This window comes from Passer montanus, unplaced genomic scaffold (genome assembly GCF_014805655.1).
Source record: "Passer montanus isolate IOZ18808 unplaced genomic scaffold, ASM1480565v1 scaffold7, whole genome shotgun sequence".
NCBI lineage: Eukaryota > Metazoa > Chordata > Aves > Passeriformes > Passeridae > Passer > Passer montanus.
The window spans coordinates 5410519-5433119 of NW_024372147.1; the positions used below are offsets into that span (position 1 = coordinate 5410519).

General features: G+C 36.7%; 1 protein-coding gene across 1 annotated transcript in view; it reads left to right on the top strand.

The window, feature by feature from the left end:
• Positions 1 to 22601, top strand: part of LOC120511925 (guanine nucleotide-binding protein G(q) subunit alpha) — a 121045-nt gene that overhangs the window by 70291 nt on the left and 28153 nt on the right. Inside the window, exon 3 of the mRNA XM_039729584.1 lies at positions 11623 to 11777. Coding sequence (XP_039585518.1) covers positions 11623 to 11777 — 155 coding nt within the window. The remainder of the gene's footprint in view (positions 1 to 11622; positions 11778 to 22601) is intronic.

Below are 22601 nucleotides of genomic sequence, written 5' to 3' on the forward strand. Positions count from 1 at the left end.
GGTCTTCTAAATAAGGAAGTCTGTACTGTGAAAAGCTAAATTTTGAAGAATAAGACTGTTTTTCATCAAAGTAGAGGACTGATTACTGCATGGAAAAAAATCTGAAAACAGAATTTGATATCCTGTTTTCTAAGGGTTTTTTGTTGTGGTTTTTGTTGGGCTTTGTGCTGATTTGAAAGCAAACCAATGGGGGATCCTAAAGCAGAATTTGATATCCTGTTTTCTAACCGTTTTTTGTTGGGCTTTGTGCTGATTTGAAAGCAAACCAATGGGGGATCCAAAGTCAGATATACGATTTAATAGGAAAATAAGTGCAATAATACAGAAACACTAACAGAGTCAAAATACAACCTGACACCCTGTTAGTCAGGCTGTTGATAGAAGTCTGATTAAATGGTGGCTGCAGTTCTTTTGAAGTGACAAATCTGATTCTGTTGAAGCAGTGATCCTGTAGAAGGGTCTCATCTTCCTCTGAAAGTCCAGTGGTGGTGTAGATGGGTCAAGTCTTCCTCTGGGAATCCAGTGGGAAAAGGCTGACTGTGGTGTTCCAAATATCAGATTTTTATCCAGGTAGGAATGCTTGGCTCCTCCCCCTGGGTGAAGCATCTCACAATGGAATGATGTAATTTTATCAGTCATGTAGTGAGATTCAATGGCCAATTAACAGAAGATATCCCCCTGGAGGGAGGATGGGTCCTGGAAGAGATAAAGAACACTGCCCCACCTGGTTTTAACAGATTGTAATAGAAAACATACTTCTGGGTACATCTTGCATTGCAACCTAAGACAGCTTTTAAAGCCATATTCTAAAATTTTAAACAATTCAATGTGGAGCAGTTTAACAGCTGAAATAACTAATGTGCTATCAGAGGAGGTCGCTGAAACGAAGAAGATGCAGGGGAAACAGCACTGAAATCTTCTGGAAAACATAAGTTCTGTGGTTCCTTTGTCCCTTGACACAGAGGAGAGAAACTCTAGTATTTTCTTAGAACTGTAGTGTGAATTTTCCAGCTTTCCATCAATTGATTCTTAAACAATTAAACATAACGCCACCAATGTGATGCCAGTGTAGCGAATTATCCAGCTACTGTAAATCCACTGTAATCCACAGCCAGTCGGTTTTGGTTAAAACCCAGTTTTGATGGTATGACAGATTGCAACAGAGAGTACTTTTATATAATAGGAGGTGCTCTAAAGTTGTTATGATGATGTCTGAACCAATATATAAATGCATTTAAATAATAAAATTCAGACTTTATTACAAGGGGCAATCCATATTACATTCCATAGTTACCAGGTTAACATGCATCATTAAGACATCTCTCTGTCTGTTCAGTTTTGGCCTTTTTAACTAAATCTGTAATTTAAATCACTCATTTGAATATATGTTATTAATAGCATGAAAACTATAGTGTGAAGGAAAGCTCACCAATGTACAAAGAAAGTGGCGGAGCTGTGTCCTTATCATGTATTCTCCAGCTATCTAACCTTTTAAACTTTTACCCTCCTCTGATAGCATTTCCATGTTGGGATTTGTGATGACAGTTATGGAAGAATGTTTTGTCCTGTGCAAGTCTCCTGCTGCTTTGTATGTAACATTGCAGAGATTATTGAAGGACATCAGTGGTCACATACCTAGATGCACAAACTGCCAGGTGCTTTGGCATGGGCTGTCAAATCAGTCACCATGAGTACAAATTTGAGTGATTGTGGGTCTGTGGTGCTTTGCAGATTTAGTGATCAACTCTTCTAAAGAACGTGTTGGGTGGCTGCAAAACCAGCACAGAGCTTCTTCTGATTCCTCCCCTCCAGCAATGCTCTCTTTTATTTGATTAATAATGTCCTGACCTACCTGCAAAAATGCAAAAGTGTTCCTAGTTGGAGATGTGTTCTGCAGGTGGGGGATTGCATTAAATCAATGTGCTATAATTATCCAGTGAAGCTAAATGTTATTAATGTTTAATCCAATTTGTGATTCATTTTATGGCAGAAGTCTGAAACAAAATACTTACTTACCCTGTCTAAAAGGAATTAGGGTTATTTTCATATTGATAGAGAGTTTAAAGCCCACTGAACAAAACCAATTTTGATGATAGCATCAGGTGATAAAGCAAGAATGCTTTGCTAGCTTTTTTAACAAAATCCTGTCTTTTTTTTCTTAGGGTGAATTAATTATTTTGTTCTGAAGACTGATTACAGGTTATTTTTGTTAACCATCCAGTTCAGTCTTACTACCAGCATTTGCATTAATACTGCAATTTCAATTAAAAATGTTTCTTTCTTTGTGTGTTGTAGTTGCATGCTGATTTCCTAAGTAGCTGCCTGTCTCTGATAATACTTGTGAACAGGGTAGATAAGGCCTATTAATAAACGTTCTTTCTGGTTAGCAGGATATAACTCAAACAGCATGCCTTTTCTACATCAACAGCTTACCTAAATTAACTTGATAAATTTGTTTTGGAGATTTTCTGGGAAATCTCCTTGGACATTTCTGAAACTAACAAACAACAAAAAAGGACAGAATTAATAGGGTAAATTTAGATATTTCTGGCTAAGTAGAACCTGTTGACTCCAGGAGACGTGATGTGATTGTCTGGATCTGACTGTTTACTTCATCATTCATGTTCACTTTTAGATCTTCGTCTCGTTGCTTGGAGAATCTCCAGGGTATATTGAAGAACAGGCTTAGGTGACTGAATTCAGAAGCCTTGCTATACTAGTAATGAGGAGACAGTTTTTCTCAGTAGTCTGTGTTTGTGACTTCTACACCTGTGTTATTCACCTCCCACTTCTTCCAGATAAAATTTAATCAAAATTAATTCAAAAAAGCCCTCAACTTTGTTTACCTTCACATAGATGTCATTCTTATTGAAAGCACAGGCTTTCAAATAAGCCCTGTGTGCTATTAAAAATGTACTATAAGGACACAAACATAACCCTTCAAAAATCTATTTCCTCTCATGTGATGACTGATGGTACATTTATAAAAAACAAGCCTTATTTCTTACTAATTGGAGTCTCATCCAATTGTGCTTTGGTGGATAAATAAGCCTACCCATATGGTTGTTTAAAAGGCTATTGTGACCCCTCACTGTAAATACTGATAGTTAATAAGCTAAGTCAATAATTGAAAAATACATATGAATCAGTTTTACACACACCAGGCAGCAAAGTGAGTAGCTTTTCAAGCTCTTAAAAATAAAAAACTTGTTTCAATATTTTCAGTATTGTAAAGATGTGTTTTATTGTTTTTTTCTTCCTCCTTCCTAATGATATAAGTTGGCAGCATATTTCAGGACCGGTGTTTTGCTTGAAGCCTTGAAAGAGGAGTCAGCATTGTTTTGCCACCCTCCTTTAAATAAGCTCTTCTTGGCATCTGATACCAGCCTGCACAAATACAGTGCATTTCTAGGAATGGAGAAGATAGTACCTAATTTATAAGGAGAGTATCACTTTTTTAGGTCACACATGGCAGAAAACTTTATTTTAATTTTCCCTCAAGGCATTTTTCAAATAGTTACTCATCACCATGGTATAATATGTCTGTGATATCTCTAGAGAAAATAATGTTGGCTTGCTATCTTTAACATCTTGGGGCTAAATTGATTCTTGTATGACCCTGTTCTAAACAACAGGTTTTCATCTGAGATTACATTTTGCCCCCTTACTTCAGTCTTGCCAACTCATTGTTCTAAACATCAAGGGACTAATGAGCACACTCAAAATAATAGGTGATAGGGTGTCGTATCTTTGCATGCCTAGGGTAAGTCTGAAGTTCACTTTAGAGTTTACTTCCAAGAAGTGAGGTAATTGTTTAGAAGGACAATCTTCTTGGTTGGACAGCACACAAATGTGACCATTTAAGTTAATTGCAGTTTTTTGAGAGGAAAATTCCTGCTGGAATCATTCATTATTTTGAAAGGGACCATCCCAAGTTCTCAGCTATTTCTAGAAATACCAGTTTGAAATAACTGCCTCTGCTGTTATATATTAGTCAGCAGAGGGCACTCTGCTTCTTTGAAGATAAAGAAGTGTGGCTTAAAAATATGGAGGCAAAATACTTCTATGTGCTTTTTTTATTTTAAAAATAATCTGACAATTCTAATTAGTATGAGTTGTGTAGGGGATTATTTTTCCACATAGTACTTTCTCTCCTGAATTACAACACAGATACGATTACTTGTTTCCTTGTCCTGGTTTAATCCCAGCCTAGCACTGCTTACCACACAGACACTTGATCGCTGCATCCATGGTGGGGAGAAGAGTCAGATAAAAAAAATAGTAAACCTCAAGGGCTGAGCTGAGAGCAGTTTAATAATTGAATCAAAATAAAACATCATAATAATAGGAATGAAAAGGAGAGCAAGAGACAAACAAAACCTAAGAGAAACAAGACAGCTGAGAACAAGAGAAACAAGTACAACTGCTCAGCGCCTGCTGAACCATGGCTAGCCCATTCCCCAGCAGTGATCGCCGCCTCTCAGCTGACTTCCCCTGGTTCATATACTGGCCATGACATTCTGTGGTATGGAATATCCTCTTGATAGCTCAGATCACCTGGTAGTGCTGCCTTTCAGGTTCTTGTGCACCTGCTGACTGACAGAGCATCGGAAATTTGACTTAGAGTAAATATAGTTAACAGCAACTAAAACATCAGTGTGACATCAACGTTATTGCCATACTAAATCCAAAACTGTATGAGCTGCTAAGAAGAAAACTAGCTTTATCCCAGCCAAAACCAGGACATTCCCTTAAAAGGAGCCTGCTGTTTGTTTCCCTGTGCCCTAGGTTCACCATAGGTTCTTCTCCAGACCTGAAATGCAGTGCAGCTCCTGCAGTTTCTTTGTGTAAGCAAGTTGATGCTAAACTGTCTGAATCAACTGGCCATGACCTCTGTGAAGAGGTGCATCATCTTCCCAGTTCTAGGTGTTTGAATCCATGAGACCAAGCAAGGCTGTTACTGCTCGTGCTCTTAAAAAAAGTCTGTAGTGTGGGACCAAGGCACAGGAGTGAGGCTTATGGGAGATCTGTTCAATGGTGTGCCTGTTAAGTGAGAATATTAGTACTGGAACATTATTCTTCTATTTTAATTTTTTTTTCATGCACTTAGTAGTTACTGCAGTGATTGACTGAGATAGCAGATTCTTGGAGGCTTGTGAAGTACAGCCAGTTTTTCTTGCAGATGGAATGAAAGTTTCAGCATGTCCATGTTTCCACTACATTTTCTTCCATAAATTCAACTGAACCACTATACAAAAATTTGGCAGAAAAGTGTACCATTTGCAAGACTTATGGAGCACTGTTCTTCAAAAACAGTGAAGCATATTGTAAAGGTCTAAAAAACTGAGATGTTTATGAAGTAGGAGAAGTATTCTGGTATATGTGTGTACAGTAGTTATTTGTAGGATTATAGCACAATAATGGTTGGATGGTCTCAGCTTAAAAGTTGTCCTCAGGAGAAAAAAGAAGACAACATACACAATAAAAGAGAAAAAAAAACAGGAAAAAATACTTAGAACATTGATATCTGTCAGAAGATATTATTGTAGATACATAGAATGGCCTGGAAGGAATCTTAAAAATGACCCAGTTTCAACACCCCTGCTGTGGACAAGGACATCTTCCACTAGACCAGATTGCTTAGAGCTCCATGCTTGAGTGTGTTTCTGTAAATATTCGAGGATTACTTGGTGATAATACTATCTTTTTATAGATGAAGCAGTAATTTAGAGAATTCCTTTTAGCTACAAAAATTGTTGAGAGGAGAGCTTGTTGCCAGTTCTTGCCTATGCTGGTTCAAATTTGAAATGGTTTTTGTTAGTTTCTGTCATTGAAGATTTGATTTAAATTTGTAAATAGGTTTCATTGCTAGAAGATGATTTTACCTGTTTGTCCTTGTCAGTTATTAATTGTGAGGACTTGATGAGATAGTCACTAGCAATAAATTACAATGTCTAAAAGAAAAACATTTGGTTTAGTTTTATGTTCAGATTATCAGTGTTAGAATTCAAATGCCAAAATTAATTTTTAAAAATGTCAGAACATTAGTAGGTATGTTCCATTGTATCCTTGGGAATATTAAGGATTTATCTGAACCAAAGCGTTAATCCCAAAATTTTATCAGCTGCTGAAAACTTTGAAAATTTGTCAGTAAAAGTCATATTTAGAAAACAAGTCAAAACATGACTTAATGAGACTGTTTAGTATTTAAACCCAGTAGTAACTTAGTAAAAACAACTTTTTGCTAGTTGTTTTTGATCTCTCTTTACTTACATGGACTGTATTTTACTCATTGCTTTGTTTTGTTTAAAAAGAAATTTGGCAAAGCCTGGAGAATAAGCTGAATTTGTGAATTATGTCATACAGTGCTAATCAAGCAGTTAAATATATATAAATGAATCCTGTAATTGAAGCTATTGTTTACAATTGGAATAAAATTGCATGTGTGGGGTTTGTTTGGGTTTTTTTAAGTATTTTGGAAGTGAATGTAAACAAGTAGGATGTTTAGGCAGACCTGACTAATTTCAGGGCAGAGTACCTAGTCTCCTAACAACACAAAACCAGGTCTTTGGGGGTGAATTACTAAAGCAGTGGAAAGGATGTGGCAGTTGGTTGATCCATAGAGATATTTCAGAAAGTCAGCCGTAGAATTTCCCCAGCTCTGCAAAGCATAAGTGTTTTCCATAGGATAAAGCTGTTTCTGTTTCTAGGATCCTCAGCAGCAAAATTGACACATTTTTACAGCACACATCAGGAAAGTATTCACTAGCTGCAAAACTTTAGGACCAGTGTGTGAAAATTTCATGTAAGGTGCTACATTCGGTACCTGCAGGAGGTATGAAAGTGCTAATTTATAGTCCATTGCAAATGTAACATACCACATACACAAAAGTAAATATTAGTTGCGATTTATTTTGTCATAGGTTTTTGCAACCTGCTGTTCAGTTTTGCACAGTGATGTCATCTTCCAGCCTAGCTTTATAGCCATGCCAGTATTTGAAGTGTGTAACACCCTATGCAGTCATTAAGAAGCAAGTTGTAGCATTTAAAAGTTGTAGTGCTTAATAATCTCACCTTCTAAGAAAGAAAGTAGGCAAAAGACTTGAGGATCTGGAGAGTTAGAATGATGAAACTTTTAACAGAGAGGACAAAAGAGCCTATAATTTTGTTTATTAAATCGTCATATTGTAGTTTATATTGTTCTGTAGATGGAACAACTAGAGCCAGAGAAAAATATAAAAGGATAATTAATATTTAAAATCTGAATGTGAAATTTCTCTTTTACCTCTGTCATCGCTGCAGTTGAGGAGATTATTGCATTATCTCTGTGGCATTTAAGTCTTGTGTATCAGAGAGATGGAGTGAGATGTTCCCCCTCTCTTCAAATAACAGATTTTTTTTGTTTCAGCAATTTTTTCTTCATAGTCCAGCAGCAGCACAGGGAATAAAAGATAACTAGAAATTACTGTAATGTTTTTCATTAAATGTAGTCAAATAATTTCAAATATTAGAATACGTTTCAATTTCATTTTGCTTTTGAAAACTTGCTTTTCGTATCTGTCACTTTGTTTTTTATATCTGTATTTTACATTAAGCCTCAAGTCTCTGAAGTGCTAACATATCTGAAATGGTATGTTATCCCTGTTAAATTGCCTTACATAGCAGACACAGGCAAAACATTGGAAATAATTTGGTAATTAGGACTTCCATGGAGGTGAAAAAATGCCCCACGATACTACAATTATGTTAGTAATTTTTGGAGATGTAAGATTTTTGAGTAGTTCCACAGAAATGGTATACAATTTTCTGCCTTCATGGAAGAGTTTACTTCCTTCATGGAACTGTTTACTTGCACAGTTTACATCTGCTTATTCCATACCTTAATTATTGGGGGTGTTTTGCAAATAACTGATTTGGTCATAGGATTATTAAAATGTGATTTAATTATGGGAAATCATAGGAGTTGTGTAATACTTAGAGTGCACACTGTATACACTCTTTTCATTTGCATGTTTGTGTAGTATTTTAAACACTTGAGTAGCCCTGTAATGGCATTACTAAAGTGACCATAGATCCATGTCACAGGTTAGTTTACACAGGTTCTGCGTATGTTACTTTGAAATTCTGATGGATTTCAGTTCACCCAACTGAGATTTCATCCTTTTACTATGAGGAAATAAGGAAGCTGTTATACACCCTTATTTCTTCCTTTGTGCCTTTGTTGTTGTTTATATCTTCATGTTGCAAGTGGAAGATGGTGCTCTAACATGGTGAGGAAGATGCTGCTCTAACAGGTTTTGTGAGGGTCTGGCAGCCTTATATGTAAATTACCGTATACACATACTGACTGTCTGACAGCTGCAGTATTCTCAGTCTTACAGTAGACATCCATGGTTGTGTTTAAGTTCAGCCTACCAGAAAGTGTTGGGGTCATCCAAAGTTGCTGGGTCATTGTCATTCTGTACCTGGGATTTTAGAATGTGGTGATTGTCCTGCTTTGCTCTGCTCTGCACTGTGGTGGCCTTACCTTGAGTCTAATATGTGGTTTTGAGTACTGGAATACGAGAATATTAAAACGTTAGGGAGTGTCCAAAGGAGGGCCATTGAAGGGAACCCGTGTGAGGCTGCAGTTGCTTGGTGTGTTCAGCCTGGGGAAGAGGAGACTGAGGGAAGCCCTCATTGCAATTACAACTTCCTCATGAGGGGAAGAAGGGCAGGCACTGATCTCTTCTCTGTGGTGACAGTGACAGCACCTGAGGGAATGGCATGAAACTCTGCAACAGGGGAGTTTTACACTGGATATTAAGAAAGGTTCTTCACCCAGAGGATGGTTGGGCACTGGAACAGCTCCCCAGGGTCACAGTGCCAGCCTGGCAGAGCTCAACAAGTGTTTGGACAATGCTCTCAGTCACATGGTGTGACTCTTGGGGAGTCTGCACCAGGCTGGAAGTTGGGACTTCATCATCCTCATGGGTCCTTTCCAGTTCAGGGTATTCTATGATTTTCTGTCTTAGTATGTTTTACCAAAATGTAAAGCACCCTAAATTAGAGATGTTAAATAAAAATTGTGGCATGATTTTTAGGCAGGAACATGTGCAAGTCTTGTATTCACGAACACCTGAAGGTCACATCAACGTTTTAATATAGTAATATCAATACAAGAAAATTCCATGGTAAAATGGGCAGGGAAGTGTTTTGTTATCCATTAAATTATAAACATTTTGGATCAGAAGCTACTTCAAATCTCTTTTCTGAGATCTCCCACAAATTTTTGTATGTTATAATTTTAGATGTTTGCGCATATAATTCTTGAAAATGTACTTACTAAATATGTTGTTTGGGTAGGTCCTGACTTTGTAAAAATCACTGCTGTAGAAAATTCAAACTTGCTTCGTGTGTGAAACTGAAACTTTAGCTTTCACTCACATTTTTTGTATCACATAGTATGATCCAGAAGCCAAAGACATTGCTTAAGAAAAGTGATATTATTGTATTTATTTTATTACATTTTCCATTCCAACTGTGTCAGTAATGTTCTCTTTTTCCTGCTTTGTGTGGTGACCTGATCTTGAACAAAGTTAAGCAGTGAATGATTTTTAGCAATAAAAACATAGTGTGTAAGGAAGCATTTAAGTAGTTCTTCACTGTACTTTGCTTTTATTGTCCATCAGTCCATTAAAATTAATTCAGGTTTGGGGGAGTTTCACAAGAAGACCACCTTTCGCAGACATTTGGCAGCAAGCAGATGAACTGTTTCTTCGTTTCTCCTGTTCAGTCAGTGGTTTTCTTTATCTGAATGTCAGCTAGGTCTGAAATCCTGTTGCAGTTTTTATGAGAGAAATTTCAGACTTGAAAACAGTTTCTGGTTCATAATTCAGTTCAGCCACAGGACTGCAGTAGCCTGTGGCAACATCAGATTTCTGGGGTGGTTATCCCCTCCAGTCCTTAAGTGGTACCTACTTTTCCAAGGAGACGAACATAAAAATTAAAAAAAAAAACAAAGCGAAGAGAAGAAGGGTCTGTGGCTTTTCCCGTACCATGGTTATGGAGAGGCTTTTCTGTCATGTTTATTACAAATCAAGCATTATGGAAAACATGCTCTGCTTCTTGTTTGCTTTACCCTTCCATTTTCAGTGGTATCATGAATTGTCCAGGAGAGATGACAGCCCAGTCTTCTGACTTCTAATAGATCTCTGGGCATTTTTGCTTCATAGAAAGGTTGTATTGATGCAGTTTTGCCACAGAGGTTTGGCTAGTGTTTCATTCTGAAGATTTACACTGATTTACAAAAAAAAAGGCAAACCAAAGAAAGATGACTGATTTAGTTTCTCCTATAGCTGGAAAAGTGAAATACATTTTTGGCATTAAACATTTTTATTTACTTAGTTTATTCAGCTAACTGCTATTGTTGTCATAACCACTGTGGTAGTTCAGAAAAATATATACAGCATTTTGGTAGAACCTAGTTTAATTTAAATGCACACAAAGAGCCAAAGAAAGCAAGTGCTTCACTGTAGTGAAATGTCAAATCACTGGTCTTATGCAAATCTAGCCACCATTAACATAGTCCTACAAACCAAAGAACAGAGAAAGTATGAACATTTTCCTTAGAATTACTAGAACTTTTTCAGGTCTTTTGAAGTAGGCTCTGTAGGATCAGGTATCTCCTAGAAACTTGGGAATTCTTTTGCATTGGAAAAATGGAAATTATTTTCCATTACTTTCCCATTACTATAAAAATAAGATATGATAATAAAGATAATAAGTAGAAGACTGAGGTGATGAATCCTATATACAAAAAACCCCACAACACTTTTGCAAGTATATAATGGATTGCAGCAAGAGTATTGTCAGGAAAACCAGCATAACACTGTAAGACTCTTGAAGCTCATTATTAGTTTTTAACCCTGCCCATAGTTTTCTGAGTGGAATAAAGAAGGAGAAGACATGGTTGCTATTTCAGTATCTTCTCAAGTGGAAATGTCGTGACTACAGTTCCCCAAAATTCCAGTTTTCTTATTCTGGAATCTTGTTTTAAATACTTGTAGTAACCCATGAAGAAGATCCTAAATATATGAGACTTGGCTTTCCAAAAAGAACTGAATAAGTGTTTACAAGATTTCTGGTAAATAAATGGGAAATTCTTATATTCCCAGAAGGTCATGGAAAATGTTGTCTGCTGTTGTCCAAAGTGTATTGAACTGAACAGTCACCTACACCATCTAGATTTTGGTTGTGAAACAACTGAGTGAAACTATCAGTAGTTAGTTCTTAATGACCAGTTTGGATTTGGTGGTACTTACAGAATCCTTCCATTTTGTCTGTTATTTTTATTTTTTCTTTGTTCCAATGTTATGGTAACACTGGTATCACAAAAGAAAGAAAGAAAGAAGTCTAAGAAGATGCAATTTTCCCAAGAGCAACTTCACTCCCTGTGATGTTAGCTTACAAGTTACTTCCTTTTCGCATCTTCACAACCATCTTCATGATATTTTTCAAATTGAACATACATGTTGGTAATATAACCAATGTGAAGAATTATTAATATTGTTCATTGTATATGAGCTATCTGCAAACATAGTAAATGAGGTACATTTTACTGTTTTGTTTGTTTTGAATTAGGTTCATGCACTATTAGTTCGAGAAGTTGATGTAGAGAAGGTGTCAAGTTTTGAGAACCCATATGTAGATGCAATAAGAAGCTTATGGAATGACCCTGGAATTCAGGAGTGTTATGATAGACGACGGGAATATCAATTATCAGATTCAACTAAATAGTAAGTACATGGTAGCAATGAACAACTGGATATAATTTTCTGTTTCTAACAAAGTGATTTTCACTTTTTTAGCTTATTGTATTATATGTCTGTGTATATGTTTCTTGTGTTATGCAGCACAGGCATAGCTGAATATACACATACTAAATTGAATTAAGGAGTAGTATGCATCTATTTTAGGATTATATCTATGCTTATTTTACAAAATGACAGTCTGATCATTCAAAGTCTTAAATTAACATTCTCACTAGGGATGATTAATTTGGGGGGGATTTTTGTTAAATTATTCAATTTACTCTCTTCCAACATATAATCACAAATGTAAGATGGGCAAAAATAATTTAATGTAGTTTGACAGTAATGAATACTGGGAAGTGCAATCAAAGTAGACCTCCACACAATTAATAAAAATTGAAATGTCTAAGAACTCCTATTTTCCAGATATTCTGTTTTCCCTCTCTGGCATTTGCAGTCCTAGTGGTGAGGTAAAGAGTACTAAACAAAGGGATTTGTTTCATATGGGACTGTCTTTCTATTATGGAAACAAAGTCTAAACTTTAAGGAACATGGCTGCCAGGAAGAAATCAGGAAAACATTTCAGGTTAAATTGTTTGTTCTAGAGCAACAATAATAAAAATGTATATGTGACTAAAAAATATCTGAAATGTTACCCTTTTCTTGGGACTGGACTCTGATTAAAAAAACATGTGAAATTTGTCACTGGAATCTGATGTCCGCCTGAAGGTTTGTTCCATGAATCTTAGTTATTTTTTAGTGATGTAGCATACAGCTCAGGTGAAACTTCTCATCTGCTAGCAAAGAAACAGATGATGGCCTTTTGATGTTGACCTGTGCTACAGGACACAGCCTGCTTTGTTGTTAAAGCCATGGCAAAAACCTCCATGGGTTCTATATCGACTTCTGTATTGGCAATGAAAAAAATTTTTTTCAGTTACATAATTCCAGTTTTCATTTGGCATGTGTATGTGAATGGAAGCCTCTTACTTAAGAAGGTGCACAATGAAGCTTCCAATTAAGTGTATTGTAGCAGGACATTAGACATGAAATACAGATGTGCAACAACATTTATCTGCACAGTAGCCTAAGCATCCTTATCTAGTCCTGCACTTTATACGGGAATTAGTCAAGACAAACTTGCTAGGATTTTGCTGATAGAATTTAGGCAGCTGAAGACTATGGATGCATGACATAAGTCTCCTCAGATCCATTGCAATATTATCACCACACCATGACTTCCTTTTGCCCTATGCATAGGGTTTCTGTTGTCCTGTGCAGTTCTCTGTCCTGGTTACCTTCCCAAACCATAGTTTTTAAATGTATATTTTGGTGTAGAGTGGTGCAAAGCATAATGGCATCTCTCTTGTATGTTGAGATTCTGACTGTCCCCAAACATATAATACTTTGTTTTGGTTTCAGGTGCTAAGGAAACAAATATAATACTACATAAAGAGAAGAATTTGAGGATGCATAAACAGTGATAAGAAAATTTTAGACACACATTACTGACAATATATTTTCACATTGTTTCTGTCCTGAAATGAATGGCAGAGTTAAGTAGAGGGTGAGGCAGAGTTCATCTCATATTTTGAATTTCTTCTATTTGTAGGTCCTAACTTTGTTTCACAACAGATGAGATACTGGTTTTAAAATTGAAATAAATGTATGTATATTGTGTGCTCTGCCTTAGAGGATAGCTACAGATTTACTCTCCTAAGTAGGAAATAATGATCTGATACTACTTCAGATCAGATTGTGCTGAATACCATAGTTTTGATCTACTTTTAATTAAATCAGCACCATAGTGGATCTTTTGAGTACCATTAGAAATAGTAGGGAATAATCATTAAGAAACTGTTAAAAAAAACTTCCTAGTACATTGTCTTGCAAAAGGTACATGTGTTAGTTGATTGGTTCTTTCTCAAGCTAAGCATGTTTACCAGTCTCCTGTGAGTTATTGCAGATTTGGTGACTTTATTATAGTTCATGCTATGGATTTCTGCAAAATCTTTTAAATTAGACTTGTTAATCACTGTATATTAGTATTTAGAAAAGCCTCTATGTATACTTATGCTTGCAAGTAGAGTTTTTTCCAGGTATGTAGGTCCACTAAAAAAAATCAGCAGACACAAAAGAAACATTGTTTCAAAAGTACAGTATGTGTATTTACCAGTAAAACACCCAAACAAATTTATTAGCATCATAAATGTCACAAAGCAAGGAAACAAATTGCTTTAAAGCTACTACTGGGATTCACAAGGCAGTAAGACAGAAAAAAGCACTTGGTGCTCATTGTCTTCTGACCTGATGTATGAACCAGAATGGTTTGTTGTCCACCAGCTCTCTTGTAAGCATATGTGCCAATGTCTGGTAAGCGTATGTGTCAATGTCAGATGTGTTCTTCATTCATCCTTTGCACAAGCCTCTCATCTTCTCAGTGGTTTTCCACTGTATTTTTGTAGTAGTAGTAGTAATAGTATTTTCAGTCTGCTGCCTGTATTGCTCTTTTCTATCAGTCTTCAACAAGGATAAGTGATGAGTCCTGCCCTTGGGTCACAGCAGGCCATGGCAGTGATACAGGCAGGGGCACAGAGCTGGAAAGCTGCCCAGCAGAAGATGACTTCGGGACGCTGGTTGACAGCAGACAAAGATAAGCCAGCTTGTGGCTGAGAAGGCCAATGGCATCCTGGCTTGGATCATAAATAGTGCAGTTGTCAGGACCACATCTGGTATTTCTTGTATCAGAAAGACTGCAGAAGGGGTCATCCCCTTGCAGTCAGCACTGCTGAGGCCACACCTCAAATCCTGTGCCTAGTTCTGGCCCCCTTACTGCAGGACGGACACTGAGGAGCTGAAGCATGTCCAGAGAAAGGGAACAGAACTGGTGAAGGGTCTGCAGTGCAAGTCCTGTGAGGAGCAGCTTAGGGAGCTGGGGGTCTTTAGCCTGGAAAAAAGGAGGATCAGGTGTAAACTTACCACCCTCTACAACTGCCTTGAAAGGAGGGGCTAGCCAGCTGGTGGTCAGACACTTTTCCAGGTAACAAGAGATAGGACAAGAGGACATAGCCTCAAGGTGCACCAGCTGAGGTTAATTTTTCTGAGCATCAAGAATAATTTCTTCATGGAAAGAGTTGTTAAGCATTGGATCAGACTGCTTAGGGAAGTGGTGGAGTCACCATCCTAGAGTTGTTCAAGAAGTAACTGGATGTTGTACTTAGTGCAACAACTTTGTCCAAGTGGTGATTGATAAGTGGTGATTGATAAGTGTTGGATGTTTGAGGTCTTTTGCAACCTAAATTATTCTCTTACTACACATAGTCTTTTTCCTGTTATTTTATTGTTTCTGAATTACATTTAAAGTTTCTAGTATATCCTGTATATCATATTGCTTTCATTTTCTGACATCTTTTGACCTGTTTTGTCATTCTTCGTCGTTGTTAGCTTCATTTTTGAATGTTTTAACCCACTGCTTGTACTCTGTAAAAATACATCCAGTGTATATTTACTAGAAGAGGTGGGGGTAGTGTCTAAGAAAGAAAATTCCCTGCATTATGGGAGTTGATTTGAACTTATTGGAGGCTTAACAAATTCATTCTGTTCTCTTTCCTTTCCATTGGATACTTGAAAGCTTGGATGTTCATGTTGTTTTAAAATCAACTTTTAGACTTCTCCATAGTAAAGTCAAGAGCACCTAATGTATATAGAGGTTATTTGCTTTCCGTGTGCATTATTGGGTGTCTTAGCCACTTAATCACCATCAAATTACTTCCCTTTAAGATGCTGCCTCACAATGTGAGATAGAAGTAAACTAACAGGGAGAATTGCCTTTAGTAGTAGCTGTGTGAGGTGAGATGAGATGAGATAATTCAGAATATACTGTACCAGCTGCCTAGACCTTAACCCAAATGTAACAAGGTTACCATTCAACAGTTTGATTGTATCATACCTTTTCAAAGCCTAAGGGAAGGAGAGTCAATATCTTCTGTATTGGAGAATTTGGGTTGCAGTTGGAATTTTTGAAGATTCATCACCATATTGCTCCAATATGGCACTAAGGGCTTACCATTAGTGAACAAAATGTAAGAAGCGTTCAGACCTACAAAGTCCCACAGCCTTGCTTGGCTCAGAATTTTAATTTCATCTTTTTCTGGCCACATGAAATTGAAGTATTTGGCTGCTGTGTACCTTCAACCAAGGACTTTCTGGTTGCTACACAAGTGCTGAGCATGTCTGTTTGTTTTCCCTTCCATGGCTATGTTTTCTAACACTTCAGATAATTAAATACAATTTTCCCATTAGTGTGTTAGCTATGCCAGTGGATATCTATAGCACATTTTGTTATTATGTACTGCTTCTTTAGTCATACATGCCATTGCATTCTCATACATGTATAGTCTTTCAGGCTTTTGTTTCTGCATTTGCTGTCATCTTTAACACCTTGGTTCCTGCAGTTGCACAGCTTTGCATATACTGTGAGCTCAGGTAGTTGGACAGTTAGTATAGAAATGCAGATTCCCATACTTTACTGTGTAACAAGAGCTCGAGGGTGTGAGTCTGAGATAATTCACCATATATCACTGATTTTTAACAGGAAAGAAAGATATGAAACCTAGTGATGTTTGCGCAGTAAAGTACACCTTTTGTAAAACTTGTTGTAGGAAGTGTAAGGCTTTGGTCATCTAGTAATTTTTCTATGATAGTATTCCATTTGAGTTTGAGGTATTTTCAAAACTTCAGCTAACAATTCATTTATACTGTCAGCTAAAAATATATTTTTTCTTCTGTGTTACTCTTCTGAAACAGGTAAATTTCAGTGGAATTAGCGCCTGTTAAATACAATGTGCTTGGGGGTACACAGGGAGCAAGATCAGCACATAAATCTTAAGTTTTTGCTAACACAGTTTAGTCCATTTCTTGGCATTGCCTTTAGCAATCTTTTTTTTTATTTCATAAAGGTGCAGGGTATTCACACAGCAATGATAGGTCTTTCAGAAGTAGTAATACTGTCCAAAAGTGGGACCTGCTAAGAAGCTGTACTGATAGCAAGTTCTGAACCACTGTCTGGGATATCTGTGTAGCAGTCAATCAATTTTAGTGACAAAACCATATAATCATATAGTGATAATTTAAAAGATGCATAAGTACATTATTATTTAATAAACTGTTGATTAGTTCTTGCTTACTCTCATTTGTAAAAAATGTACCTGAAGGTTCTAAAGCGATACTTGAGGGCAATTTGTGTTTTGTGTTGTAGAATTGCAGGATCTTCTGCTTTTGTGTATTCACAGTTTACACATCTTTATGTGTAGTTTAGAGTAAAGTAGAAACAGCAAATAAAAATGAAAGTCTTAAATTCAAAGATCAAGTACAGGCAGCAGAACTATAATAATCCCATCTTATGCCTTACATATAGTCCCAAAAATAAAAGCAATGTCTGAAGAAAAATGGGATGTGCATACCAAAGTACTGCTTTCCATACAAAAACTGCAGGTTATGCAACACAACTTGGGAAGTTCAGAAAGGAAGGTGGGACTATGTAAAGCAGTATACAATATGTATTTATTTTGGCATGTTTTTTTCATGCAGCACCAAACATGTTCTTAATGACTGTATAATTTTTACACCACAGTTCCTAAAAAGAAAAATATGCATGAGGATTTTTTTATTTGGTGACATGTCTTTTTAGCCTTTGCTAAGGTTGGCTTTTAGTGAGGTAGGAAATTGAGGAAGACACCTAGGTAGGACTTAGGTGGAACATGGATAAAAAGAACACTGTGCAGACTTCTTCATACCTCACTTCAAACTACAAATTAAGATGAGATAGTTCTGGAAACTGGTCATTTCCTTTAACTTTTCATCAATGGTAGAGTCTTAGAAATGCAAACCTCTACAGAAGTTCTGAGAACACAGACAATACTGGCTTACATTTAGTTTTGTACACTGAAAATCAATTCCATTTACTGGACTGCTGCCTCTCAGCATAGAGAACACTTGTGTCAATTATTCTGGCAGCTCTATGAGCCAGGAAATATCCTGCTACAGCAGCTTTAGCATTTTGCATATGTGCTCTTGAAAGTCAAGCCAGTTGTATGTTTTCTCAAAGATGCAAAAAAAATAAAGGCTTTTGTTTTTCAGCACATGGTCCAAATTAGTGCTAGGGTTTTTTAGGAGAGTGGCCTCATCAACTGGCTCAAAGGTTTGCAGAACAAACTGAAAAAATCCAACCCCACCCCAAAACCACACCAAACCCCAGCAACAGTATGGAGTATAGCTCCACCCCACTCCAGAACAGTAAGGCTCCAAAGGTCAGAGGTATATAAAAGCTTACTTAATGTCTTGCTTAATTATCCTTAGTCATAAACTTTGGTTAGGTTTCTATTTTGTCTTGCACGTCTATTATCTGTGTATGAAATAGAGCATTTTGAGAGGGTCATACCCATGAACTATCTTATGGAAATCTTATGGAAACTATCTTATCTTAATCTTATGGAAAAAGCATTTTTTTGCATTAAACCTCTGACCTTTGGGGTTGAAAAGATGTAAATGTTTATGGTTACTATCATACCAAAATCTGTCATTGAATGCAATGAGAAAGCATTTGCCTGTGAAGGCTTGCTTTTATAACTGTGGTTATACTGGTAATGCTTGCTTTTCTAACTGTGGTTATACTGAAATCACTAACAAACTTTTATGATAAACGACAGAATTTGTAGAATTTCTTGAGTTTTGTCCCTTCTCTGTTCCCTGTACTCTCATTCTTCCTATAGAGCTGTGTTGGCTGGTTGGGTGATAACAAGTCATCTTCACTGATTGTATACTGACCTTTCTATCAGTGTCAATAATTACTTCTATCTCAACATGTTTGGTTTTATTTAAAGATTTATAACATAGTGTTTCTGGTATGGTGCCAGTCAGATCCTTTCTCCTCAGCAGTGCTTCAGATGCATTCTGCTCTCCAGGGACTTCTGTGCTCAAAGTGTCTCTCAGACTCCTAAGCCCAGGGTATGATAGTGTACCAGTGAGTATTAATTCAGCACCTTGCTACATCAGTTTTACCTGCTGAGTTTAGGAAAAGTTATTAGACAGTACTGATGAGCAGACTAGTCTCATTTTTAACCTCAGAAGAGATGTTTTGAAGGCTGTGTCCTTTCTGCCTTTGTCTGCCCATGCCTTACTGCCTGCACGTGATCAGTTAGGCTATATACTCAACATAGTTTAACGATACAGAAATTCATCCTATGAATTTAGTCCTTAGAAAATGTTTCTTTATCACCTGATTACTTGGAAAAATCTGAGCTCAAAGATGCTGTTAAGTAGTAGCTCATAGCTGGAGGAGGGTGTAGAACTTTGAAGTGTCTGCCCCATGTTGAAGGTGCTCCAAGGTCTTGATTTCTGAAAGTAAATTCAAGTAAGTTTTGATGGTCTGTCTTCATTAGGTGGTGTAGCCTAGAAAAATAAGGCTCAGTATTGAGCTACCTGTTCATGGTGATTGGAGTCATACCCAATTTATTAAAAAATTGTACTGGTTAAAACAACTGTGGTCTGCTTATTAAGCTTCGGAGTCTCATTTCCTTGCTTGATTTCCATATGGGAAATATATGTAGGAAAGTACAGTCTACTCCCATAATCCTGTTCCTGCTGTGTATTTGGAAATGTGAACCCACAGTACCTTTGACATGTGCTTGCTTTCAGTAGTGTTGTTAGCACCTTCATATCTTGGCAGCTTTCCTGAAGTGTGCTGAAAGCTTGGACCTTGTCATAGGTGATGTAAAGTGCATTAAAAATAATTACTTAGCTCTTGGTGCTGACTGGGAAAAATCTTCGTCTGCGTCTAGTCAGTGTGCAGATCATGGGCATGTTGCTAGATGCTGGCAGCTTGTCCTGACATCAAGGGAGGTCCAAGCAGCTCATTACATACTCATCGCTTCAGTAATGCACCTTCTGCCTGTCACTATAGCAACCCCCTGGAAAGTTACCACAGCAGCCACTAAAATTCATTTTTATTTAAGTAATTACAGATATAATTTACTTTAGAAACTTGGTCTGTATTGTAAATTTACTCAGAACCATATATTTTCTCATTTTCTCTCCTTTCTATAATGCCTAGCTGAGTAGGTACTGTTTGGGTGAGAGGCCATATAGCCACAATGTGACTCATCAAAAGATTTCTCAGTAGGTGGTGAAAACGAAGTCTGAGTATCATGTGGCTGAGACCTAAATGTCTTGCGCAGTTGCTACTACCTGTACAACCAAATTTACTGTGGTAATGCTGGTGGTTACCCACTGTTGAACTAGACCTCAGGATGGCTTCCAGAGCATTTCCAATAAACACAGTGTTATTACGACTTTAAAATTTGAAGCAATAAACTGGAAAAATACCTGGTTTGTGCAATAATTGGTTACTCTCTTTTTGTAAGATTGTAGCTATGACAAGTCTTGTGGTTTGTTTGCAAGAGTGCAAGCAAACCACAGTTTTAGTGGTAGTTGTAGTATATGTCAGAGAGTTAAGTGCATTGGTAGGACTGATTGCAGTATGTGTTAATCCATTTCTAATTGAGCATCTACCCTAAAAGACACTGTGCATTTCTCTTATGTTTTTAATTTTTTTTTGTTTGTATGTAGGATTTGTTTGCCCAGGAGGGCAGTAGAGTACTTTAGGGCTGCATTAGCTAAGTGCTTTAGAACCACAGTGAATCAGTGTATTAGTAAGCAGATACATACAAAAGTCCATCAAATTTTCATTTACTTCTCATCCATGTGCATTGAAAAACTCAACACATTTCACATAGCTGTGGCTTCACAAGTCTTCTTGTGGTTGCAGATAAGCTTGTGGAGGAAGTAACTTCACCCTGCTTTCCTGCTGGAGTTTATGGACTTGCCACATCCTAGGACATATTCATCAAATAAACCATAATCGGAACAATTTCAGTAGTGTTTCTTCACTATTCCAAATAATTTGGAGATGTGTTATCAAGCTATTGCACAAGTTAAAGAACTGGCAGCTGGAGATAGACAGGGGAGCAGCTAGGGTGGTCTGGAGACAACAGAGTTGAAAGCAGAAGACAACTGGGATTACCTAGCAGTTTTGATGTTTTAATTTAAAGTTGCTGCCTTATTTAAAGTATTTTAAAAATAAATAAATTACTAGTTTGATAAGGTGTAGAATGTTTAAAGTTTGTGTGTGCAATGCTGGACTTCCCTGGTGATCAGGGAATTTCTTTAAACCCCAGATTTCATAAATAAAAAAAAATTAAATATCCAATTCTTTTGTGCAAAAAAGATTTAAAAGTATTTATTTTGACAGTAAACAAACCATGGTGAGCCAGATAATAAAATCTCAGTGTTACAGGAACAGTTAGAATAGTAGTATGTGAAAAATGTGTGTGCTGCTGGTGTCTTTAAATTTTAATTGTATTCTAGTTGTCTTCTCTTTTTGTGTAGTCAGCTGCATTCACTTGTATATTTCTTCTTAGCATTTTGAAATAGTGACTCAGCTCAACAACCAGTTGTTCAGAATAATCAGCTTGTCACCCCACCCCATTCAATCCAATGCAAAAATCCATTCTTGTGCTTCATAAAGAGAAAGTGCCTTGGGTTTTGTCTGTGTAAGTACTGTGGATGTAGAAATGTAGTATTTTGCAATTAATACACAAGTTATGATAATGTATTGAGGTTATGTGTGTTGATTTGCTCTCATTGGTATTCTAGAAAGATTGCACCTGACTGAAAAGTGACATTTTATTTCTGTCATATCAAAAGTCTTCAGACAATGATATAAAACAGTGCATAAAATGGCAAGATCCTGATGTCAGTCCCAATGATAGATGTTCTTAAAGAAAATAGCGGGTTTTTTAAAATTCTTACTTTGTTTTAGAGGCTATGTAAATTTTAAAAGCGACATGCAGCATTTTTATTGATTTTAGAATATCTTGAAGGCAACTTTGTGTTGCTGCTGGCAAAGCTTACAGTTTGATTTTCAGACACATTTTTAATCCCCCTGAAGTTGATAGCAGAACACAAAGTTGTTACATATCTTCATGGGGTAACAGGAATTGTAATTGTCTGCAGAACTGTCAGTAGCAGAAAATACTGGTTCCTTTGCTTCAGAACAAAAGTGCAAAGCTTGATTTAAATCTGAATTTCAGCACAAATAATTTTTCAGCAGAAGTTAAGAGTCTGTTAAAATAAAATCTAAAGAAACTCTAAAAAAACAGAAAAAAACCCAAACAAAACCAGAACAAACAAACAACAGTAACAACAACAACAACACAAAAAAAAACCAAACAAAAAACAACCAAACAAACAAAAAAAAACCCCACAAATCAAAACTAAAACCACTTTTTTCTCTGTAAGAAGAATTTAATGGACAATTTGCTGTATGGTCATAGCATTAAAATAGCAATGATAAAAGACTTCAAGTTGTACAACTAAGACCTGGGATACTTTTATTTAAATAAATTGATACAATAATATAGTAATTATTAAGTTTTAAGTTATAAGAAAAAGGGATAGGGGCTAAATATTACTAAATTTAAAACAACAACAACAACCAAAAAAGCAGGATATATTCTAAATGGCTTTTATTAGGCTGTAGATTCTGATTATGACTGTAAAAAAGATGAGATAGTCCTACTGGTTTTGACACTAAATTCCTTGATTCTGGGTTTGAATGTATAATTCAGGACAGTTCTTAGAGAGCCCAACACTCTTTATTCTGTTAAGTGAGGCAATCCAGGGAATTAAGTAAGACTGTAAGGATGCATAAGGACTCTTCTGTGGAATGTGTAGGCTCTCTAGGGGGCTTCA